Source organism: Athene noctua, chromosome 1 (assembly GCF_965140245.1).
Source record: "Athene noctua chromosome 1, bAthNoc1.hap1.1, whole genome shotgun sequence".
NCBI lineage: Eukaryota > Metazoa > Chordata > Aves > Strigiformes > Strigidae > Athene > Athene noctua.
This window is the reverse complement of record NC_134037.1, coordinates 82210441-82237716: the sequence shown is the minus strand read 5'-3', so window position 1 is coordinate 82237716 and position 27276 is coordinate 82210441. Positions and strand designations below refer to the sequence as shown.

General features: G+C 36.3%; 1 protein-coding gene across 3 annotated transcripts in view; it reads right to left on the bottom strand.

Moving 5' to 3' along the window:
* The window catches only part of FAM120B (family with sequence similarity 120 member B), an 82827-nt gene that overhangs the window by 47247 nt on the left and 8304 nt on the right, over nucleotides 1-27276 (bottom strand). For all 3 annotated transcript variants that reach the window (XR_012632874.1, XM_074896692.1, XM_074896691.1), the window contains exons 4-6: nucleotides 22513-22608; nucleotides 16197-16369; nucleotides 12059-12151 (exon numbers count right to left, since the gene is read on the bottom strand). Coding sequence is in view for 2 of the 3 variants with exons in the window: in XM_074896692.1 (XP_074752793.1) it covers nucleotides 12059-12151; nucleotides 16197-16369; nucleotides 22513-22608 (362 nt within the window). In the remaining variant the exon portion in view is untranslated. The remainder of the gene's footprint in view (nucleotides 1-12058; nucleotides 12152-16196; nucleotides 16370-22512; nucleotides 22609-27276) is intronic.

Sequence of the window (27276 nt, the reverse complement as noted above, 5' to 3'; positions counted from 1 at the left end):
AATGAAATTTGACTCAAGCAATGAACTGCTGGAATTCAAGTGATGGTGATAAAAATCTGAATACTTTCCTAGTTTAACTGGTTCTTTTTAGATGCAGTTGAACTCAGTCAGTATATTATCAGTATACCTTCTTACACTACTTCCCCCATACTCACCTGTACCTTAAATGATCAAATATTTAACCATAGGCAATTTATGCTTCAGCTATAAAGGCAGCAGCTAGATCCAATCTCAGGAACTTGTCATTAAAACAGTAAGGCTGAGATTTGCCTGGGAGAGGTAAGGCACATTGTGTTCCAGATATAAAAGAGATGAACTGTCAACTGATGACAACTTCACTAAAGTTAAATTCTCTGCAATGGAAAGTACCACTAAACAAATTCTTTCAAGCAAAAGACTGAGTCCTTTATTGAATTCCAGATCTTCCTGTCTCCAGCCATTAGTATAAATTCACAGTGTGGTCAAAAGATGCTAAAACCCCTCCGTGCTGGAACTACATGGTTTGTTCTTGAGCAAAGATAACGTAAACTGGTGTAACGGTGGTAAACTTATGCAGTGTTACCCTGCAGAGATGAGCTGGTGAAACAGTACGTTTACTTGGAATCAGTCAGCTCTAAGCAACAGGCTGCTGGGAGTGTAGTATACCACCTGCTTCCTTGACCTGTCAAATTCAGGGGGAAGAGGAGCACCAGTGTTTATTCTGATAAAAGATAACAGTTTAAATTAAGCTCTTCCTGCTTAAACAAGGTGTGTGCAAAGGAAAATGGGGATTGAAAAGAGATCCTATGAGGGCATCTGCTGCAACAGAAACTAGAAAAACCAGTTTTTAAACACTTCTAAGGCTTCGAAGTAAATATTTAGCAGTAAACAACCCAATTGTTTAGTGTTTATATGTTGAGGAAAGGTTATTTACTGGGTTTTATCAGGCGTTTGATGTAAAATGATACCTCTCTGTGGAACAACACTTATTTACATTAAACCAATGAAGGCAACCTAAAAAAAGCTTCAAAACTGCTTTTAAATTTAAGCACCCTACAAAATAGTAACAAAAAAGTCCTACTGCTAATCAATCTGAAACCAGATAAAAATCTCCTTCAGTTCCAAAAAGATTGTTTCTCACTTCTTAATTAATTTTCAAAAATATTGGCCTTTATCTGAGCTCTTAATCTTATCTACAATAAAACCCAGCATAAATGACATTCCTATGATGATAAATATCACCAGTTTAAAAGTTTAGCCCCTTCAGTTTATTTGTACACTAGTACCTTAAAAGAGATTAAAATAACATTACTTTTCTTCTTTTAGTCACAACTGCCCGACTCTGATCTAAGTGATTATTGGGCCAATGACAGTCCATAATACATGTGACGTTTACAAAATATTGGCATAAATTTTGAGTTACAGTTATCAGGCCATCTGACTATAGCCCAGCCAGCAGCCCATGTCCCTTCTATAAAACTGAATGGATTTATTTTAGTTTTTACTGTCTTAAATAGTAAGCTCATGCTTTTGGTGACATACTTATCTTTGAACCTTCTCACCTTTCCATCATACAGATAATACTGGATTTATTCGGTAGCAAAATACATTTTATTTGTTTGGGACTCTGAAAACTCTTATGGATCACATTTTCTTTCTCTTTTTTTTTCTTTCCATACAGTAGTTAAATGTTGCAGTATTATCAGAAGGGGAAGTACTGGTAGCTTAACCTCCCTTGCAACTAGTAACGTTTGTCCCTGATGGGAGACAAACTGCTGACAGACTCCTGGTACATCTATACCAGGAACTGATGGACTCCTCTATGTGCTATGCCACTGGCATCTGAAATGGTTCAGTAATTGAAAATTTTTCCCAGGCCTGTAGCAATGCCTCCCTCTCACATGGATGCCCTAATAATGTGATGTCACATTAAAGCTTCCTCCTGTTGGGCAATTTAGAGTGCCTTCCCCCTTATCCCCAGCTGTCTATTTAAACCAATGGGCAGTAACTTATTTCTCTCAGAGACTCCCACAGCTTTGTCAAACATGGTTGAAATTAGCTGACATATTCAAAAGTTATTAGGGGACACAAAAATTTAAAAAACATACAGAAGGTCACTTCCCTCTTAGTTCCAGTTAAGTTTCCATTGTAAGCCTTCAAACTTCTCCCACTTCCTTACTTTCTGACACTCACTATATATTTCTCTGTGCTACTCTATACTGACTAGCTCCTTTACCAAAATCTTTCAAATGAGAGGCTTCATTTGACACTACCTGCATCTTGACCATACTCCTGATCTAAAGTTCTTACCCACACTTACCCTGGTCCTTTCCCTTTGTTTAACCACAGGACTGGTCCATGGAACAAAGTTTTTGGAGTAAAAATTCTGCCACCAAGTCAACTACTCAGCAGAGTGTGCTTGGCTACCTTTATTAAGGCAGGGGTCTCCTTTCACAGCCACAGACTATACTGGCAAATGACAGCTGGTTAGGCATGCAACTGCTCGGTGTGCTGCTGTCTGGTGGCCTATCTTGTGGACATTTTTCACAGTGTACTGTGAAACCACTGCCATGGATTAAGATATCATTGTGACTACAAAGAAATTTTGATAGGTGGGAGTTCACTGCTAAAACTGTCCAAGGCTTAATTAGCCAAGCTTAAAAAATAGTTTTGTTTTCTTTTCTTCCCAGAGTCAGAGTAGATGTTCAAGATCTATTCAGTTTTCTTAATGTACGACCATTCCCTCTCTTAAGCTGCATTGTGTATTCACTTTTCAATGGCCTGATCTATTTTCTACTGAAACCAACAGAAAGACCAGTGAACTTCGGCAGAATTACAATACACAAAATTTAGTACACCTGAAGCGCTGCAGTTTCCAAAAACATTATGTCAACTGTTACTAATGTCATGTCTGGTATACAAGCTCTTTAGATAAAACTGTCATTGAACTAAGATGTTTAGTACAGAGAATTCCAGGAGACCAAATACTGTTTGATAGTGCAATACAGGTTTTGTTGTTCTTTTTTTTCTCCTAGCATTTCTTCATATTGCAAAGCAGCTGCACAATAAGATTGTTGATACTATGGTTCACCTTCTGAAGTAATATGGTCCAAGGTAAACGGTTCTGGCTGAGGAATTTTCCAGGTGTTAAGTCCACAGCTTGGAAGAAAAGTAGAACTGATCTGCTTCTATTTCACAACAATCCTGAGGTCCAAGACAAATCAAACCCTGAATCAACACAGCATTCTCAGATGACCTGTGAAAGGAGCTGCCAGCCTACAATTTATGATCAAGATACTAGGAACTGATTTGTAATTAAGCTGCAATAGAGTATCCACTTCCAGAACAGCTATTTCTTTTGGAATGGAAAACTGCCATACATGGCTTGAAAGTTGCTACCTTTTGGCACAAGAACATCAACCCTATGCGTAGTTTAGATGAACACATACAGTGAAATTAGAGAATGCTTGTTTAGTGCACACAGGTGTTGCATAAAGACAGTCTTCTGAGCTATTCAAGAACTGACTACAAATAAAGGTTTTGAAGAAAGTAATATAACTTACATGTAATATTTTACATTTTCTTGTATCAGCGCTATGTCAGAACAAATTGACTATAAATAGGGAAACAGTCTTTATGAGAGTAACTTGTCCATTTTAAAAGGAGTACTTAACATGGAGAAGAATGCTATTTAAATCACTATGCTCTGTAACAAGCCAAACTTTGTGATCTCAGCACTTCAGCCAGCACTGGACTCTGCAGGCACTCTGCTGATGAAATAAGCATTCACTGACATTCCAGCCTCAGGATGGCTGATTTACAGCGATTTTAAAACAAAAGGTACCTATTTTTTTTGACACAAGGTGCTGTGCCAAAAGACACTTCCTGCAGAACCGCTATGCTTTCAGTCTCCTATAACTGAAAAAATATTACTTGCCGTTGTACTAGACTGAAGTATGCCTCTGTTGTATTGAAGCCTCAGTGTACAAATACAACATACAATCGTGTAATTTTGTAAAAAGTAATTAACACTGAGCAGACTGAGGGGTGGTTTTTCAAAAGTGCATTGACATAGATCCGCTTTTATTAAATTTAGTAGTAAAGCTCGCATTGACTTTAGTAGGAACTTATGGAATTCAGTCCTATCATAGAAATAGTTTCTGCCAAGACGACTTTGTGTCCTATACACATAAAGTAAATAGAAAACTATTGCTAAATAGGAAACAATACTTAGGTATGTATTAACTGTCCTTGATAAAACCAATACATACATAATTTCGCATTTGGCAAGGAACTTAATGTCTCTTCTTTTAAATCTACCAGGGAAACATATAGCAGCTCAGCTGAATGTAATATACCTTTTTAGTTAATCTGCATATGCTTCCTACTAGTGCTAGTGTGACACTAGACATGCTGATTAGATTTCTAAACGATTAACTAAATCGCCCCATAAATCATTAATTTTGTTTGGAGGTAGCACACAACCACCTTTACACATCTGGTGTTTATTGTCCCTGTGTGTTGTTTCCTCATTTATAACACTGGGATAGAATTGTCTTAACAAGTGATGATGTCTTGAGGTGCTAAGATATAATGCCAGTAAGGGATGTTATAATGTACATGTATCACTTTTAACACAGCTCCATTTCTTTAGAAAAAGCCTCTTTAACCACATCTCGGTTATAGTTCAGTGAACATCAAATGAAATAATCCCAAAATATAGTTAAAGGGGAGGAGAATATATGCACGACATCAATGTTGTTGTTAAAAATACATTTAAAATTCACATTTATAAAGCCCTTTTGACTCAAAAACTTCTACTATTGAGACTACTGATACATAAGCATTACAAGAACTAAAATATGAGAAAGAACTGAACAATCTGACCAAAGTCATAGAGGAAGCAACAGATAGGAACTGGACACCACCTTGACTTTTAACCCTTGCACAATGATAATGTCAATCAAGAATACACTTGAAAAGGAAGGGAACAAATCAGTTCTTGGTTAGCCTGGCTGTTTCTGATACTTTCAAGATGAACATTTCTACTATAGTAATTTGAAAAATTCCAGCACACCCTACAAAGGACTGTAAGCATATGCCTACAGGCTTGTTTTATCTTCTTTCTCCATCCACCTATAAATGGCTCATTAGGTCAGTTCAGAGAACATTTTTGCTCCTCCAAAGTTACACATAGCCATCTGCTTCTCTGGGGAAAGCCTAGACAGATGTGCAGCTTGCATTCCTGCTCAGGCGTGACAGGGGCACACAGGCAGGTGCAGGCAGCCCTGAGCAGATGACAGGCAGGTGCACGCGTGCCACCGCTTCCTGACGGCACGCTCCCTTCCCTCCCCAGCTTCAGCCCCTGCACATCACCTGCCCTGTGGGGACACAGGTCAGCCCTTACAGGCAACGGAGAGCAACCCCACCTATGTCATGCAAACACCACCTCCAGCCCTCGTGTACTGCTTGTTCCTTCTAACATACAATAGGCAAGGAAATGAAAACTATTTCTCTCATGAGCAAACGTACACTTTGACCAACACAAACTTGGCAGGAAAATGTCAGTTGATACCAGAAATTATTATTTTCCCTCTCTGCAATAAGTTATCTCTAACCTTTTCAAAGCTGTCAGTTTGCTTAATTTTTGGGGAGAGCTTTATGACCCTCATTAGCAATAAACTACATCTCACTTTCTGCAAAATAGATTAAAATTTAGCAGTAATTTTATTATCTGAGATTCCAGACTGTCTTTTACCTTAAACATCCTGAAAAACTGCCTACGCTATATAAAGTCTAAAAGCAAATTATAACTGAAACATTGCTGCTATTTCCTTGCTGATGAAACCTTGTTAATAATGAGCTACAGGGCAGTAAATGGGAAAGAAAGCTCATGGAAAAGCAAAGCAAACTTACACAGTTATGGAGAAAAATGCAAGAATGTCTTCCACAAAGGAATACAAAACTTCTCTTTTAAGGTTTAAGGCCCTTGCTCAAAATCTTGCTCAAGATTTTCTCCATAAGCAAACTGAATCCAACTAAATGAATGCATTTTTCTCAGAAGGTAGAAGAGCTGATCTAGTCATGCTGGGGTTTGTATTTGTGCCAGTGACACATAACAGAATTCACACAGTTATGTGAATTCTGATACTAGAGCTTATGTCAAATGTAAAAAATGTTCAGGGAAATAGACTCTAATAATATTAATAAATATACAAAATTTGGTAAAGAAGAAAATGGGGGAAGAGTGATGCAGAACAGCAATCTTGTCTAGAAACTGAATATGTTAGCCTAAGAAATTTTTTTTGTATGTTTATGAACCAACAGCAGCAAGGAAAGGTAGACCCAGCTGTCCATGCAACAGGACTAGGAAAACTTGAATTTCCTCAGAACTTAAAAAAATGCTTATGATAATAGAAATGGATTGAGAGATGGGACTTTCAAATAATGCTGTAAGCAGTGAGTAAATTCACCTCCTGAGATATAACTGTATTTGCACTAACACTTGATCCATGCAAGTGCAATACTTCACCCTCAGTAACAGACTGGGGGATGCATACCCACCATTTTGAAGTCAATAGAGAAAATAAAGAGGTTCTGCAGTACAAAGGCAGCCCACTGAACTAGGAATGCAGGCCCAAGAGGCCAAGAGTTATTAAAAGCATAGTATAGATGTCTGAAAACTTTCAGCCTTAATACACAGATGTAATATAAGCAGGCTCATTTAATGCAACTTTCTCTTGATTAATCATGTAATTTTTTTTTTTTTAATGTTTAAAACCAAAACTAATTTAGCTACTTGAAGACTTGAGCCGTTTCTATTTAGACTAGTTCATTTAAGACTATCTTAAGGACATGAAAAGTTACATTTCTGAGGTTGAACAGGGACTGAACTCATCTCAGCTTGCAATCGCATCCCATACTGCTGCACTTTTCTTCCAGATTAGTCCAGAACACTGAGAAAACCTAAGGACTGCAAATGAGAGAATGGGCTGGGAAGCAGTGCCAAGCTCAGTAAACCACCTCAATCCCCCCCATTCCCCACCCCTGCCAGTTACAATCTCACCTATCATTTTAAAAACACTTTTGACAGATGCAAATTTTGTGGGAATATAAACCCCGATTCAGTAAAGCATTTGGGAATGCACTCAAATTTCACTTTAGTTAATACTAACATACATCAAAGAAGCAGGTCCTGAGTATGTAAGAGAGGTTTATCTGTGAGATCTTTACAATATTCTTACTTCTATTTTATGTTTTACTCCATCCAATTAGACTTCAAGCAATTATTTATTAGGAAACAGTAACATAGGCACAATAAACATATACTTCCTGAGGGAGAAAGGATTTTTTAAAAAAACAATTATATTTTGAAAAATACAGATCGCTCACAAAGACTGTTTGGAGTCTGTCTGAAAAGTATCATATCTAATGGTGTTGACAAATGTAGCTTGGCTTGCCAGATAGATCAGAAGATTGAAATTATGGAATGTTCAGAATCTGGGTATTATTTATTCTTTTCTGTCCACATGGCAAGGGGGAAAGAATACCAAGTTTAAAAATACAGAATGGATTTAGCAACATCCTTCTGAAATTTGAGTGACCCTAACCAAGATACCTACACACTACTCTAAAACACAATGCTGCTTTGCATGAATGTGGCTAAGTATCCCTCAGGAAAATATTCAGAGAAAAATATCTTGAGTAATATCGGTATAATACTATTACCAAGATAATTTTGCTTCTATGACACTGTACAACAGAAAGTATGCAAAGTTTCTATGCAACTACTGTTCTTGCTAAAGCTATGTTCTTGCTAAAGCTATTTCTCCTTGTCAAACTAGTTCAGTAGTTTGCTGAGTATTTTTAAAAATTATTTGAAAAGCTAATTAAGTAATATTTAATATGTATTTTGTGAAAGTTCATTTGCAATCAAATTGCAAAGCTCTGTGGAGCTTTTCATTTAAGACCTAAAATAACCATGCTCATTTTCAGTAACACTTTTTAAATAACTGAAAGCACTTGAAAAATTGAAGGAAAACACTTCAGCACTTGACTGACTTATACCTCATACACAGCCACGCTGTTCCTTTTACAAGTGGCACAAAAGATATAACTACTCCAAAGCAGATATTCTGGCACAACTGGATTATTTTATGGCAAATCTATAAAGAGCTTGTAAATGCCATAAATTCCAGCAGTGATGTGTATGTCCATCCATGCATCTGCTACTACCTTTGAGTTCATATTTTCTGACATACAGTTCACTTCTAAAAGCATTTAACAGGACCTGAATTTCATCTACCAATTTCCAGGTGTACTTCCTTTTTAACCAAATTCTTTCATCTCATTGTTGGCCACAACTTCCACAAAGATGTGTTTTACAACTTCACGCCTCCAATACAAATTTTTCATACATTCACATATTTAGAGAAATCTTAGAAAAAACATGTCTGCGTTTATAAATCATTATGGCCTCTCCTGTTTGGGGAGTATTTTACATGCTTTACAGGTGAAAGATGATCTATAACTGCACTTGTAGACAACCAGGGCCAGCACAATATAAGAAACAAGACTGAAGCACAACTGCTGGTGCCTTTTTTTCTCTACAATGGCCTCGAAGTTAGACTGATGGCTCTCTGGGCTTCTTGCCAAAACCACACACCAGATGAAAATAGCAAGAAGGGAAATAAGCAACCTGGGGTCCAAAATTTAATTCTGACCTTATGTATAAGCTCTACGGGAAGCTTGGGCAAAGCAGTATGTTAATCTACCATATAAGGGGGGTACAAGGAAACTAGAAAAAAAAACTTACAAGAATGTATAAAATCTCTTCTCTATCATGTAGACATCTTGGTATTTTGAAACCATCGATCTTGAAAAATAATCAAATCTTCATGTATAAACATTATGTTATTCTCAGAAAGTAATATTTAATGTGCATTTTAAGTTATATGTCCACAGCCCACTTACTTTCAGCATGAGATAAACCATATTTTTTATGGCTTTAACCCAATTTATTCAAACCACAGAGATTTTTGTTTCATCAATTTGCTGGTTTATGGATCTCATTAACTATGAAATATGGACAGCATATCAGAAAGCAGATTTGAAAGTGAAGGCTGAAAAGTTCTCTTCATCCTATCAGAAGAACAGGCTCTATTTACATTTTCTCTCATAATTCACAGTGTAAGTTTTCTTCTGCTAAAACATATTTGCTAATGGAGTCCTTTGCAGAAACAGAGCAATTTTTTTTGGATCAAATCAGTGTCCTTCACAAAACCATTTACAAGGAGCAAACATTTTTCTACATTTAAAATAACAATATAGTGTTAGTCCAAAATTGCAAATGAGCAAACATTTTCATAAATTTTTGCAGATGCTGACTAAATTTAACATAACTTCCTTGAAAGCTCTGTTATTAGGCTGTTTCTAGGGATCATAACAACTTCTCAGTGGTGAATAAAAGGTATGTTAAACAGATTAAACTCTATTCATCTGGTTTCCTACTATAAAACTCATTAATTAGCTATGTACTAGCGTAATTCACTGCACCTGGATCCCTCGATTTTAAACACAAATACCTAGGAAATTCAGCTGTTAAATACCTACTGATACCCTATTTACTAACTATTAAAATAACAGCATAACTCCATTTTTTAAAGCTCCTAAATAAACACAGTAATAAGTAAAAATAATTTAAAACATTCTGAGGTGGAATCTTGAAAATTAGATGCTTGAATTACAATGCTCAGAGAGCTTGCTTTATTGATCATTATTTTTAGAATATATATATAAAAGATATTTTATTAGTCTCCTGCCTTTCCAAGAGAAAATTCACAGGACATTAAGTTCTTCGACACACCACACTGCAGAAGCACAGAAACAAGAAACAGACCATTTTATACTCTTCCTGTGAAGTGAGATTAACCTCATACAAATCTTCAAATTGATCCTGATGCTACCATTAAATTACAGATGGCTTATATATGAAGAAAAGAAGTATTTTTATGGCAATTAATACAACATAACATCTTCTATTGATATAGATTGACAAGTCAGAGATACACAACAAACTGAGAAACAGCAACTATTTTCCACTGGGAGACCCAAGTCATCAAAACACAGGAAGGGACGTTGATCTAAAGGCAACAGAAGAAAGTTTTGAAACTGTTATTCACCTATTCACAACTTCAGAAGGGAAAGAGGCCAAAATCTTTCCTCACTATTCTCTTCAGAGGGATTTATTCTGGCTCAAACTATTACCAAAGGCACTACTGTGAATTTCAATAGAATAAGAGAAGGCAGTGCTCTACAAAATAGCCCAATACAAAAATTTCAGCTGCAGTGTATCAAACTTTTGTTGGTTTTTAGCACAGCAAAAGGCATTATGCATCAGTACATGAAGTGCTTAAATAAGAAGCAGAATGAGGTAACTTTGAAAAGTATCTGTCAATAGCACACATAACTCAATTCCACAATATACTGTTCACTTTTTCATAGAGTGATACACAGACAGCATAAGACCAGCTTCATTTTTCATGTACTTTTATGTCAACAATAGAAAAGCAGACAGTATCCTATTTGCCATCAACTTTGCAGGAAAGTTACAAAATTCTGTGGACGACTTTGAAGTAGTAGAATGACTGCTGGTAAGTAGTATACATTTATTAATATTACATCTTTGGATGCAACACTCAGATTTATAATTTCATAGAACCATAGCACAAATTAATCACACAAAGACATCTAATTCAAACAGAATAAGCTTTCAAGCACTTTAGAAACTTACTGTAAGTGCACCTATAAACAAATTGTTTCAACACTTCCTGCTTATGCTTGGCTTCCTTTATGCTTTTACTGAACGACTGCCACAACAGACTTGATAAAATAATGATGCGCCCTATGTTAAGTGCAACACTGTGCAATAATGTCTTCGACAGTAATAAATCCCACATTTTTGCTGTTTTCCATATTGCCTTTATCTCATTGCTCCCTTTTTGTTACACAGATCTAATATGTGATCAGCTGCAGAATAAATTTGTGATGAATTCAGAAAAAATTGATAGGAGTCTGGACTTTACCTGTTATAATGAATCAAATAATGAAACTGGAATCACACCGGTTTTGTTATTTTAGTCCCCGTGCTCTAGAATTGAATGGATAGTAACAAGAGTGGTTGGTTTACCTTGCTATCAGCAAAAATACTTCTAAAATTCTAATATGGACTGTTCAAAGTAACAGAATTTATTGGAAATATAGGCAAGATTTTCAGTGAAGGCACATTAAGGTTCCAACCCTTTCTAACCCTTTCTTCCCTTACTTTTAAGTAAACCCACAACTCAGCCATTGACATGTGCAGTCTGTGCTGTACTGAACACAATCTCAAACTATGAGATTGAAAATACTCTTGTATAATTAGATATGCAAGTAGAACTATTTAGATAGTTCTGCTGCAATAACCATTTGGGAAGCTGCTTTTCCACGTGTAGATGCAAGAAGATAGAAAGGAAAAAAGCAGATTTGCACAGAGTATATAAAAATTTTTAAAAGAACTTCTGAATAATTATAGAATAGTGTGATCCAAAAGGTCTTCATTACAGTGGGCCACATTAGATAACAAGACATTTTTTCTGGTTAGGTTTATGCTATGTTTATCTTCTCCCACAAGTAGTAATACTAAACTTTATTTAATGCAGTGATTTTCATGCAACTTATGTCCCAAACCACTACCCTCCTCAGGAAAAAAGAATGAAGCAATGTTGCAAGACGGGATTCACCACTGCAAATTTTCCATCAGCTGGAAGCCAAGTCAAGAAGAAACCTGAAACTAATTACTCACCTTAACACTGCAACCACTAGAAAATGTTCTGTTTATTTTTTTTACATGATTATCAAACGTATTAACTGAGCACATTAAATGTAAATATTGAAATGTAGCACATTAAAAGCCTATATATTTACCATGACCTTCAGTTCCTGTATCTGAAAAAACTTCATGTAGAAGACTTTTCCCCCAAAATATTTATACCAAAGTTACCATGAACTTTTTATGTTACTCAATTATTCCAGTCCATACCTGCAAACCTGCCAGTTGAGCAGCTGACTTCCCTTTGAGGCAGAGAATCAGTGCCACAAATGCATTTAAGTCCTCCAGAGAGAGGCTACTGACCTATAAAGATGAAAAAAGAACACATTAGCTGAAGGCTCTGAAGAGGAAATTTCTGAAAACTGACTCCTCTTGTTCAAGCACATCAAACTTAGATCAATGACCTCACAAAGTTATGACCACCATGAATGCATTGACTAGGAAAAGGCACTTGAAGGGAACAAAATACTTACTTTTATAACTTAAATGAAATGCATACCCCAATACCTATGTATAGTGTATATACGTGGATTTCCACACACCAAACAAAATGCTCCCCCTTCAGCTATTCCATTCTCCTCTTTGAGTTTCTTAATAATAGGAAATTTCTTCATCTCCCTAACATTAAACATACTAAAAAAATGAGCCTTAAAAAAATATAAATTGTTTTATAATCAACAATAAAAAGCACCCGAATGAGCCACAGATGTGATGACCATTACGATTTCCTTCAAATGCTTACATGATTATCTGCTGTAAACTTTAAAAATAATCTAAAATGTTTCAATTACCTATATTAAGCTAAATTTCAGGATTTAACAAAACATATTTGGATTCTTTTTGGGTTTTAGGCTATATATTGAAGTGGGAAGAACTCAAAACTGCAAGAAAACTAAACCTAAAATGTTCAAGTGGGAAAACATAAAGAAAAATTCTAAATTAATGTAACAGTTCGCTCTAATACCTCTATCAGAAAAGGGAGAATGGGGGCATTTACTGTTGTGAAAAAGTACTCAGATTCCGTAGAGGCACAGGGTCACCTCAGGAGAAAGACAATGCCTCTAGACCAGCTGGGCTGATTCTATGACACTACCAGTCCGGTTCTGATCACTTGTTCCCTCTTAGAAGAACATTATAGATTATACATGTGCACCAAGACCAAATAAATATCTGTTACAAATCTTGAGGCTATAAAGAGGGCTCTAAGTGAAATCTATAAGGCATTACAATTCTTCATCAACTGGAACTAGAGGGAAGGTTTCTATTGCCAAGTGTGGAAATGTGCATTGTGGGCTTACAGTACAGTTAAAAGGCTGCATTGTCTTTCTTTTAACAGCTTGATTTTGGGGGAATGTTGTGTACATTCTATTTCAATCCATTAGGAGTTTCTATTATGGCTATTAAAAATCAAAAAGTGACAAAAAAATGAAGGAGAGAAAAATTTAAAAAGTATTGACGTAAATCAATAGAAAAAGAAAAAACACTAAGAAGCCATCTCTAATTATGTCATTCGTTTATTTGCTTAGGAGTAAGCCATTCTTTCCTCCTCAAGATAGAAATTATTTAACCACTACTGAGAATTATTTTTTTTAAATCAGGCCTTGCTGCTTGTACCACTGTAAAATACCTTCCACTCTACAATGCTGTTAAAACTTGCATAAAGAACAAGAATGTGAGGGATATCAGAAGTTTTAAGCTTTCAAAATGCTCCTCGGTATTCATTAACTCCACCTGGCTGCTCAGATCTGGTAATGGCCCTACTTTACCCTGTATTTCAAGTCAGGTGTCACCTTTGTGTAGATGGCAACAAGAGTTTTACTAAACCTGCATATCTTATATATTTTGCAGTAACAGAAAAAGTTACTTTCTTCTACAAAACCAATTCTTACTACTTGCACAGTTTTACCCTAAGAAAAATAAATCAAAGATTGCTTGCAGGTAAAACAGCAAGAAAATGCCCATAACAAAGCAGATCAGTCAAAATGCTCACAAATATCAAAACACTTCTTTAGAGAAATAGTTTATTCAGTAATTGAATTTGATGAGTTATCACATTTCCATTGTCAGACTTCTTCCAAAACTGTAAACGCTTGAAAGAGAAATTCTCCCTTTCTTTGGAGACTCCACAGTTTGACATTTGAACTCATTCACTCTCTTCCCCAACTTTAAAGACGGACCTATTATTTTATAATTTTCTCACTACTTCTTAATTCGGAAGATATTTGAAAAGTACCCTCATTGAAAAAATTACTCTTCAAATTGATACTCTCTTTACATAGTTAAGATTTGCTTATTGGAAATTTTTTCTCACTTCAAAAAAAAAAAGTGTATTTTAAGTTTTCATTAAACACTTGCACATAAACGGGTTGGTCAGTATGCCGGTTCCTGCAAAAACCTAAATTTTAGGTTAGATTACATGATAAATAATGAAATTCTGAAGAAGTTTATTTCTCCCTCATATGAGCTGAAGGAAACGATGTTAGCCTGCTTCAAGGCAACCTACAATTGCTCAACTTAAATCACCACCTTTGGTGTAACAATCCACCTTCCCTCTCCAATACAAATGTAAGATTAAAGTGTAAAGACAAGTACTGGGCCACAGCCAGACAAGCATTGTTTTCTCAGCTATAAAACAAATGGAAGCAGTATGGCCAGCTCAAAGCATGGCTGCTGACACTCTTGCTTCTTGTGTTTTCCTCTCAAACACCCCAATAAAACAAATGGACAATATCAGAGAACTACTGAAAGTTTAAAACAACTCAGCAATAAAAACCATTTTAATCCAAATCAGTTCCCTAGGGCTAGATTGTATCAGTGCCACTCAGAGGGCAGAGAGAAACAGGAAAATGGGGCAGGTGTGGAGAAACTTGCACTGCCATGAAAAATCCTGCATCAAACTAAACACTTAGCATGATCTCTCTGCTATTATTCTTGTTGAAAAATATGAGCTGCAAAATTGTTTTCATCTCTGTTTTTAACACTGGCCACTGGATACTAAGTTCTGAAAACCATATCCCTAACAAGCTTTTTTTTTCCAATTTGTTAAAATGCTGTGATCAAGGCTCAGTAAAATCAGTGTTCTGTCCCGTTACTCCTCCTCTTAATCCTACTAAAGAAATGCTTCTCAAATAATTTAGTAATCTTGCTATATGAAAAGGTGTGCAGGATAGCACAATAAATAAATGAAACAGTGAAAACAGATAAATAACGGAAACAGTTGGATATGATTTCATATCCAAATATGAAAAACACTTAAAAGCACATGATAAGCTAAGTACCTGACATGTACCTTGCTGAATTTAAACTGCAAGGCATGAAATTATGTTTAATGAGTTTCATCTTCCAAAACTTTCCATTTGTACTCTGCTATAGAAAAATTAAAGAAAAAAAGAGCTATATGAATCATTTGTATAATTCCCATATGTACGTCCTCAATGCATCATCTAAGTTTCAGCAAACACGTATAAAGGAAAAACAAAGGAAAAGTCAGGGAGAGCTTGTTTTCGTGTTTCACACACCAGTATAAATCTGTTACTGAGAAAAGTGAAGTCTGCAAAAGCAAAACAAAAGACAAAATGCAGTTCAGTGTAAGTAAAAGTGCAATAGAGTTTATCAGATTAGATAAAGGCATTATAATTTTCTCATTCTTGAAGAGGAAAATCTGCTTGCGAGATCAGCATTTGAAAGGAAGCAAGTACAGACAATATATTAAATACCATAGAGAAAAGTAAATAATGAAGCAATATTGTATTTAATCTTGCATTCCTTTCTATTACAATTAAGGTAGTCTGTAGGCTGCCAACTGTCTGGAATTATAACAGTATTGCTACCTAATGATGCCCTATTACTCAGAATTTAATGACAAGAGCCATATCCTCAATTCTGACTTGAAACTGTGTAGATTGACAAGATGGTGTGAAAAAAGCAGTGAGAGCTGACTAAATATTTATATTGCCTGTTTGCACAGACTGCATAGTCACCTGAGGGAATGTCTTCTTTTGACAACACAAAGGAAACACAAAAAGAGAAGCTTTAATTTGCAAACAGGTCCCCAAAAGTGGGGGAAATCCCTCAGTTTATAGTCTCTCCGTTAAAATGCCCAAGGGATTCTGTCATGGACATGTGAGAGTTATGATTAACTACTAAAAACCCCAAGTGTTTCTTGAACAGGACGATGCATGTTAAATGGAGTAATTAAAAATACTGTAATGCAGTACTATTATATTTGATAAACTTTACTGTAGGCATAGTTTAAGAGAAAAATCCAGCACAGGCTAGCAAGAAATAGTTTTAGTCAATCACATCTATCAGGGCTGACAGCTGAAGAAAAAGCAACTGTCCCAGTTACCTGCATCATAAGATAGGCCAGCAAGCAGCAGAATGCTGCAACAGGTGCTTCTAGAGCTTGGAGCTCTTCCATCCCGTCCTGAAGGTGAAAGCATGCCAGAAATGTACTATACCGTTGCTTTTTCACATCAGGTCCTTTGGCAAACCACAATGTTTTCAAATTAGGTGTTCCACCTACAAAAGAAATCCATTCATTTATCTTGGCAGCAACAAGATAAAACATGCCTACCTCATTACAATCTGAAAGGAAACAACTGATCTGCTCTTGGCACTTGAAAGGACCACAGAGCTGAAAAGAAAATGTATTTGACAAAACTTGGCATTTGAAAAAAAAAAAACCAACAAAAAATTAAGGCTTGTAATTTAAACAATTTGTATTGAATACAGGCATGTTTAAGCAGAGTGGACCGAATTCAATTCTTACAATACAGACAACTTTGAGACAACAGGCTTTTACCCTTTGCAAGAACAAAGTTTGCCCACAAGTGTGTCCTTTCCCTTGGGGATCCACAGCATGGAATGAGGTTAGCTTCACCATAAAATAGTGATTCAGCAGAAAACAATCATATCTGTTCCCTTCTCTCTCTCCTAGAGTTAGCGTTATCAGGAGTCCGAAAGGATTCTTGCATTGCCTCCCTTCTATCATCTGTTTCAATGAACAAACTGGTCACCTATACCATCTGCTGGCAAGCACGCATTCTCTACACTGTGCTGGTATGACTCCTCTGCAGTAGGTTCCAGTTTGAGAACAAAACCCAAGGCTATCTGGTATTTTTGTGCTCCCTAGGCTACTGTATATAACGCTGTTGCAAACACACACAAAAAACCTGACATCAGTTATGTATAATGTATCTTTCCAGACTTACTACAGTATCATTCACCTTGGCCTCTAAATCCTTAACATTTACCCCATGTTGCCAGCTCCCAACTTGTGACATGTGTGAACTAACGTAAAATTTGCTCCCCATTTAAATTACATTTAATCCATTATCAAAATAAACACTAATGCACATGAAAAAACAGAACAACTAACTGGTTATGCAGAGGAATCCCAATTAAAAACAGAATTCTCCCATAAAATACTGCTGCTTCTGTAGTTAAATAAAATGAAGTGTGAATTTTAAATGTGGACTAATTAAGCTACATTTGGTAACACCTTTGCCTTTTTTGTGTGACATGCAGCAGCTGTAGTCCAGTTAGGAACACTTGGTGATAATAAATGGTTAAAGTGACAAGGTGCTGAAATCTACATAGACAATGTTTATTTAGCCAAGAAAGCCCATTAAACAAATGGTACTAATTATTTGGAGAGGGGGAAACTGGAAGAGAAGTTAGTATTTGCTCTCTTCATCTCCCTGGATGGATGTTTCTTTTACTATTTTTAAGACTAACTCTCCCATCAAAAGTTTTAACCATGGAAAGAACTATCATCATACAATCTGTAAGTTTCTAACCTTATTTTGTAGGGAAATAATGTATATTAAGAAAAAATACCAGTTGCTTGATTTGAGTTAAAAATGCAGGTTAGTGATAACACAGATACTGGCAGTGAGTGGGCCAGTACACACAGCACAATAAAACTCAGATTACTGGTTTTGATACTGGTAATTGCTGCCTTAAAAAAAAAAAAAAAAAAAAAAAAAAGAGACTGACTTCCAGGAAGAAAAGCAAATGTAACATGCATAAAACCAAAACAATGCCAACTTTTCCTACCAAGGCTAAGCAACTTTAATGTATGAGACAATTTTTACACAGGTAAACTCAAATAGTTTTGATGGTTTTCGCTTTCCAGAAAGTTCCCAATCAGCTGCATATGAAGAGATACACCAAGAATCAGTTAAAGCAAAGTACTCTTTCCATCTGTACAGGTTGGTTTTTTTTTTTTTAAATTAATTACATCCAGGGGTATTCCTAATAATAGAAATCCTTCTTTCTTCAGAGTAAAATCAGGAACTACATCAATAATCAAGATTATGTATCTATATTGAGAACTCAACAAAAAATTCAAGACATCTCTTCCATAAACAGCTTATACTTTCAGAAACAACATCGACTTGTGCCTGGGAAAAAGAGGTACTGATGAATTATGAATTATTTACTCTGGGAAAGAAAATGTGACGCTATCTCCTTTTAGAACATACCAACCAAAAGTGTTATTTTTCAGAAAGGGTCTCTTCTACCAGTAGTTAAATTCCATGTAATACCCAAGAGTGAGCCATTATATTAACCCTTAAATGAAAGATAAGTAAACCAAAGAAACAAATACACTGAAGTTTAATGACTCGCTGATCACGCGTACAGTCGACAACACACCTAAGATTCATATACAGTAGAACTCCAAAACTGTTCTCTGCTCTAGTTGCATCCTCACTACATACAATTAGAAAACATTCCTGAAAGAGAGAAATTTACTTGCATAGGGAGGAGAAATATTTTACTTTCTGAACACATCTATTTACTAAATTAACCTAAAAATAATCCCAAAACTAAGTAACAAAAGGGAAACAGAACAAAACATACTTAGATATATAGAACTGATACAACTTGACCATAAATATTAGTCATGTGAACATGACCTATTCTACTGGGGTCCTTTTATTTCCTATGAATTACGCAGAGATACTCAAACACTGCATATGCTTATGATTATTCTCAACATGCACAAAACTATGTGAAAACTATACAGTACTATGTAAACTGTAGTCCTTGGGAACTCCAAGAAGAGCATCACAAAGACCTCCATGGAGGTCAAGAAATACTACTTGCCTAGACACAGAAATGGACAATCAACAAGTTAAGCGAAAAAGAATTGACTGAATTATTTTTTCCTTTTTCCTTTTCACTCACACATTTAAAGACACTGTCACATAGAAAGCATCATGATAAACAAGAGCATTTCAAAGGAATACATAAATATTTCATTTGTCTGAACTTCAGTAACTGATTTATGTATATGCAATGCATGTAAAAGTTGTAGAATGCATTAATACTGTGACACTGTTGAACTTAAGGCTTGTACAAAGGAGATCCTCACATTTGTACCAACTTAAAACATGTCATTGTGTATATAGATATTAATGGATAATATTAACTGTTCACGCATATCTGAAGTAATGACTATTGAAATTTCATTTTATGACACCAGTAATAAAACTTCAACACTTCATCATATTACATGCTTATGTAAATACTGAGAAATAAAAATAAGTTTATAAAAATGTACTTGCTAGAAACACTCAACATTAACTTGTCAAGAACTGTGGCCAATTTTAAATATGCCATAAACCCAAATGCCAATTAAATCTGACCATTAAAGAAACATTCCAGAGACAGCATTTTGAACATAAGTGTATCCATAACATATTCCTGTAAGATTCAATCATTAGAATACTGAAAGTGCATCCAAACTCCTGTGGTACGAAGCTACAATATCCTACACATTTTCAGGAATAAAATGAAAAGCAGAATCCATAAATTTCCAGTAAAGACTTTAAAACTTCCTTTGTTCCATATAAACTGCACACATATCAAACAGATCTGCTATGTTCACAAGATATGGATGTTAAACTATTTTCTTGGATCACAGATCTAACAAAATTCATTTCTCAGAAACATTTTTTATCGATTTAAGTGCTGCTCTGTCAATGTGTGGGAAACATCATGATCACATTCATTCAACTGAAAGGAAACATTCCAGAAGGGAGGAAGAGAGACATCAAATGCAAGGAAATGCAGATGCTATTCAGAAGATTGTCCTTCAAGAAAAATACATATACATAATACACATTATATTTTAAATGTATTTTAAGCTATCATCTTACAGCCTTTAGGATTTGGGGGTTTTTCTAAGAAAAAGCTAACATTCCATCTATCACCTGCAAGCTTTTCAGATGCAAGACAATTCTGCTCTTTTATACACACACAAAAAAATCAGTGGGAATTCTACTTTAAGAGCAATGTGAAATTTAAAATATTTATGGTTGTGTGCATTACAGTTCAAAGTTTATATCAAATATTCTTTCCAGACTTCTTAACCTAAATCAAATTATTTAATAGAGTCAGGATTTCCCATATATTCTTAGTACAATTCTAAAGTAGTTGTGATGAGGCTATAATTTTTTCGAAAAGAGATAAAACAAAGAAACTTCCCAGATTAATTGCACCTGTGATTTTTCAAATAGTTTCTGGTAAGGTTTCTTCTCTTTTTAAGTAACCTGCTCTTGATTGACAGCTTTGAACTCTAACTTCCTATAACAACTTCTTTAAATTTAGCTCTAAATATGATCCCTGTCTGAAAAATGTGATGCGCTGTTGAGAACCTTATTTGGTGAATTAGAAAGTCATGCTGTGGAAAATAAAAGATGCATGAGCGAATGTAAGGCATACAAATATGGACTGCAAAAATTTTAGAAAAATATTTGTTCGCTGAAGGAATGACAACAGAGCACTAAAAATAAACACTAGAAGTCCTCCTCCCCTTTTTTAATAGTTTGCTTGTACAGTCTTTCGTTACTGAGTTAGTAAAGATTATGGCTGAGAAGATGTTGTTTTTATAAACTCCTCTTACGTGGTTGCTATAAACAAACACAGTGATGTTAAATACTGTTTATTGTCAACATGAAGGTGGGTTCTATCTGTAGCATGTTTGCAGAGCAGTAGAACCAGAGTACATGACATTGAGAGGATTCCTCTTCAAAAAGGGAGGAAGATACTATGCTATCTGGGAAGGAAAATTTCACAACAAATAGAGTATATTTGCCATGCAAACTAAAATGTAACTATGTAGGTATGGTTTATACTTCGTTGAGTTTTGTTTGCTTGTTTTACAAATGCATGTTCCCAGACCACCCTATGCTGAAATAAAACACTTGTCCAAGACAGATCAATTTTTACCCTGCATATCCACATTCATTTGGAAAATTTCACAGCAATTTCATGCTATCATCAAGTCAATTAGATAATCATTCTCCTAATATTGTATCGGGGTACTGGACAGTGAAACTATTGTATATCAAATGAAACCTTGTTTGTATTTTGTCTATATAACTCATTTCTTTCCAAACAGTTCCTTTCAAAAGGATTTTGAAAAGGCTGATATCTAAAGACCAACTGGTTTTCCGCCATCCTTTGAAGAATTTGAAGACTCTCGTTAAATAAACAACTTTCAAATATGAAGATAAATATACAATCTTAGGATACCTTAAGAAAATTTACTATAACTCTAGAAAATTAAAAACCAGTAGATTCTAAATCAATCCCTAAGGAAAACAAACAAAAAAAAAGTGCATGCATTTCAACTTCTTCTGAATCTGGATTTAGACCAGATCAGAACAAGTACTGCTACAGAAAGCTGTGGGTACTGAGGGAAGAAGCACTGGTAATTATGCTCAACAAAATCAAGTAGATAATATTTGTTCTTAACAAGATATCAACAGTATTGTGGATCAATGGAACTAATTCATTTCATATGAAAGACTAAGAAACCCTCTGAATTCCTGACCCACATGATAGGAGATGACTAGACAGAGAGCAAGCTGTGAGAGTGAAGATAGAGGGGTTATGATCAAAATAGCAAGGACAAATGAACAATTAGAACTATTTTCCCTCTGAAATAACAAAACTGATACAGTGCTGTTTACTTCCTATCCTAAACTTGTACTGGATGATACAATTTAGTGATAAAGAAATGAGCAACATATACAGTGCCCAATCTCTTCACCAAATGTATGATACTTCCTCATAAATGTAACAATTCTCACAACACTAATTTCATTACAAGTGTTTGTGAATGTATCCTTTACCAAAGGAAAGAAGATAAAACTACACAAAATACTTGATGCTTAAGACAGTAGAAACAGCTTCACAGAAACAGATAGCCTAATTATTTTTTTTATTGAAAGCTAGATTCTCTTTTTGGGTTGTCACAGGTGATCTAAAAATGACCATTTTTAGTACACTCTGCCAGTCTTGTTAACATATTCTCTCAATCAGCTTAATAGAAGAATTTTAATATGGCCCTACACACCAATTATGCTGGCCTTGGAACAGTATTTAGAACCTCTAAGAAATTGTTTGCATTTTAGAACTGATGTTTGCATTATCACTGGATTTAACAAGACATAGTAGCTCAAAGCTGAATCCTGTTATAATTACTCAGGGTAATTACAAGCAATTACAGGCATGCAGCATTTCTACTTCAGCTCCTTGTTCTCCACAATCATTTTGGGTTCCATATCAAACATGTGATGATGGATTACCTAACATGATTTTAATGATGTCATTACTTCAATTCAGATTTAAACATGTTTTTATTCTACCTGGAATAGAAGGTTGTACAGGTTGTATCAGCTCCGGCTGCTGGAGAGGATTTCCAAAATAGACAAACCACTCTTTTACCAAAGGATAGGCTCCGCCTAAAAAAGACAGAATTGAATCACTAAGTCAAATGCAAGTATTGACACTAGTGTAAAAGTTGGAAACAGCAGTGATCAGTATTCTAAAGTAACAGAAGGCACTTCATAATGACTTGTTTGCTCAGCTTCTTTAAAAACAAACCAAGAAAAATTAGTTTTAGTATCTTTATGACAAATCATCAGAACAAATGAAGAGAGTTTGAATTATGTATTATAAACATGAGTTTGGAGTTGGGAACTGCAGCCAAAAATGTAAGTACAAGAGCCTGTGGAAAGCATTCTAAAATGGCTTTCAGCCAGTTTTAGGCCTTCCCATTCCAGGGCAGTTCAGGAAGCTTGTGGAAGCATCTGGCCTATCTTAGGGACCTACAGGAGCTACCTCAGTCTCCCAGGGCTGTCACACTGCCACATATGCAGGCAGCCTTTAAATCATTCTCCTCCCAACTTGCCCTGACATTTCCTGTGTCAAGGTTTGAGACAAAATCTTTATAAGGAGGTCTTGATGGCTATTTGAAAGCTGACAGCAGTGGAGTCATCCTACCTCAGACATAGAGCTTTTATGGCCCATTGTTCCAGACCTTTTATCTGGTATAAAGGGATTGTTTATGCCTAATAGCTCAAGTGGCTTTCTACCCCCAAACTCAACTCTGCCCCACCCCCCAGGAAAGAGTAGGGTGATTCTTAAATTAAAAATTTCACTGCTCAATTCGTGCATCTAACTACTTGATGCTTTAAGAAAGTACAAATGAAAACACCCTCAGAAAAAACTCAAGCATTTAGGACTTTTTGAAATGCAGTCTACCCAATTTCCAGTAGTCAGCTCAATCATTCCAATGCAAGTCGTCATAAAAAACCCTAGAATCATTATTGTTGTAAATGGTGCTTCTGCATTCTGTCCAGATTTTGCCTATGGTAACCATGTCATAGTGCCCTAAATTTCTACTCTCTGTAGTCTGGTAAACAGTATGAAGTAAACAGATTTAGCTAGTCCTGGCCACTTGGAATAGTGTTTTCAAATCTCTTCCAGGCAAAATCTCAAAGCTTCCCCCCCCCCCCCCCCTTCCTTGTCCCTTTCCAGATTCACAGAATTGCATCTCTAATTCCTTCCAGCTTTCACCCAGTGCTGAAGCCACTGTTCTTAAAAATTCCTGCCTTTTATCATCAATTTCAATCACCCTGCACTTTACCACACAAGTATTTCTGATGCCACATTATGCACTCTAATCAAACACCTGACCTACTTTAAAACAAACCAAACTCTCCAAACTCCCCTTCCCTCCACCATCCAGTTTGATGATAGTACTTTCCTGATCTTGTTCGTAGCTCAACGCTGCAAATGACTGTTGGTATGAATGAATGAGTAGTGTGCTCTGGTGCAAGGGCAGAAATTTCTCAGATGGAATTCTAGTGTTAGGGCTAAGAGAGGGGGAAAAAAGAACACGATAAAATCTGTTTTACAGCCCTGCTTCTTCTTTCTTCCTTACCCAAGGACCTGCAGCACAAACTCCAAATAAAGGTGAGGGACTGAAGAGCCAACAGCTGGACAATGAGGGACAGCATTACACCTGGCTTGCCATGCTTCACTGTTCAAAAACTGATGACATTAGCAATAAAATGAAAAATGCCTACACTGGTGGAAAAAAAAAAAAAAATCTTTAAACTGCACATTCCAGTAGCTGAATAGTCTCATAGGTTGATTATAAATCATTGCTTATGCTAATGTTACTGCATGGAAAAAAACCCTCCAATGTACTATCTCAAAGTCACTTTCAGAAACATTCTGATGTTTTCGCATTCTGTTTCAAGGTTTATTATGTAAATTACTCTGTTTTATTCAATTTCTTCAGCTCAACTCAGCTTCCCAGATTTTAGCCTGGCTTCTTAAGGAAGCAAACCTAATACAATTAGGATGTCTGTGTTATAATTAATTCATAGATGTACTGCTCTGTTTCAACTAAATCTGACAGAGAAGAGATTTCACACGGATTAAATTCCTAAGCATTTTGTGAAACTGGTGACTCAGCTGACAGAGGGATCCTATTAGGGCACCAACTGAAAGAAGGGCAGGGAAGTCAAGTTACCTGTTACATCCCAACAGACTGGATGGCAAATTAGTACACAAGTAGCTACGAAAGAGCTAGAGATTAATAAAAACGTAGATGGGATTTGGGGAGAGTGGGAGGCAGGAAGGAACATACTGGAGAACACCATGTATTGCAGGAGGGAGTTGTCAAAGTCATGGGGAGAAGTTAAGAGGATGCTCGAAAGGAGCATGGAAATTAAAAGCTTTGCTGAAGGGAAGCTGGTGGAGAGAGTCACTCGAGTTCCACAACTTGCAGAACAACTTATCAAAATGTCTCTCAACTCTAAATGCCAGTGAAATACTATTTTTACATCACCCATTGAGCTCAAGCACAGCAAAAAGAAAAGTCAGTAGGAAACCTCTAGTTTTGTTCTTTTAATGTATGTGAATGTTGGTACAGGATGTAGCACCACATCAAGCTGAGTGTTTTTCACTATTATAGTCCATTAGTAACAAAAGTATATTACTGTTCACATAGCCAAATAAATATAGCTAAAAGCAAGGTCCTGCCAACTGACAGCACATTAACATACCAAGACCAAAATGGAGACATGATTACTAAATGCCAGCTCTCCCTGCTTCATGGAAGTATCTCTGGAAAAAAAACAGTCATTTTTCAAACTCTTTTCCCCAAAATCCACATACAGAATATCACCAGTGAATTCAAAAAACAGCAGTTCATTTGTTAAAATAGATTCTGAACAACCTGCGGAAGCACTGCTTAGGCAGCCTAAGGGAAATTTCAACTATGCACAAAACACGAAAACACGAGACGGTTGGAAATGCTGTTACGTGTGCTATTCTATACCAGCAATAATGCCAGCCGTCCTGAGTGGTCACTGGTGGTAACTGGCAAAAATTCTGCTAACGGACTGTTTTTGACAGTGTCAAAGTGAGGGTCAGTCTGGCCTGCTAATGTTAGAACTGGGAGTGATGCCAGGACTTCCAGGAGCTGGCCACGGGCTTAGGCTACATTACATAACCTCCTAATTGGCAGCAGTCACGCAGGTGCAGGTATTTCCATGGACTGTACTAGTGCCAAAGCCTGCTGGCTTTGTTCTGAACTCTTCACACACAAAAGAGCGAGCTTGGCTGGTCTATCAAGGTGCATTATTTATTGTTATTTTCCACTCCTTCTTGAATTTTCTAATAGCACTGTTTTTCTTGGAAAGATGCTAAATGTTGACCTTTTATATACCCCTATATGCAATATTCCATGTAATGATCAGAAATAGCTCAATTAATTATAAAGATACTTTTAAAACACATAGGCAACAGGTGCCATATAATCAGGATCACCATCAACCCCCCCCATATATGTTTTTAAGGTCAAAAATAAGGCTGCGATTCTAGCAACATTTCCATGCTTACCACATACCCAACCATACCAAGGGTGTAGCTACATAAACAATTCTTTCAGAAGCACTGCTAACTTTTCCAGGCCACCACTGATTTGCTCATTCCCACTCCCTGCCATTCCCTCGGGCTGTTTCACCACAGCTGTTTGTGGCTACACAAAGAGTCAGATGGGGAAACAGAACCAGGTTAGCTACCTGACTGCAAGAAAGGGAGGGAAGAGAGACAGGGGCTATTTTCAGTTTCTCAAACTAGGCCACCATGCAGCTGCACAAACAGCTGCACCAGCAAAACAGAGGTTGCACAGGGACTGAAATGAGTGGTAGTGCAGGAGAATTACTTAAACTGGCACTGACGGCAAAAGAAATGCTTATTACTCTATGGCTTCAGGCAAAGTGGCATGGTTTAGGTGGGTGACTTCAAAGGATATGACAACATCCAGCTCCTTATGGAATCTTGGGTCTTTTAAGCACCCTTGGAAATCTCAGCCTAGACATTCAAAACTAACAGTTTTTCGTTTCAGGGTAGAGGAAAGTTTATGTTGTTTTTAAGCTGTTCTTACTAAAACTGCAATCAACGCTTTTACTAAATGTTGGCTCTCCCTGTTTAACAGTAAAGAAGCAGATTTGCAAACCTCAAAGAGGTCAGTTTCCAACGCAGGAATCTTATAATTGAGGGATCTCAAGGAATAAAAAAGAGGATCACTAACACATACATCTCCACCGCAAACTGTACCACTGTGTATAGTTAACCAAGTTAGCTTCAAATGAGCTACATCAGCAACTGTATCACAATGCCAGCAGACTCTACATGAACTAATCTAATTGGTTGACTCCTTCCAGTAAGCTCCTTTTTAATGCTAATCCAAAGTAATTCTACAGTATACTACAACCTACATACAAGGCATGTTACTTTTTCCCATCCTACCACTCAAATTACAAAAACCAGTCAACTTGACCTCATCTGAGGGAAACTGACAAAGGACTCTACTCACCTTGTAAAGAACAAAACTTCCTTGTAAGTCTAGCAGCAAATTCATAAAAAATAATGTTTACATTCACTATGAATTACCTTACAGACTCTGATTAATGATTGACGCTCCTGACTTAGAAGTGGGTATATACTGGAATAAAAAAACAACCCATGAACTATTAGGAAGTGACATGGTTAAAGCAGTTAGAGATAGATACCTGCACTAAAAATGCAGATCTAATAGGGGTGCCCATGCA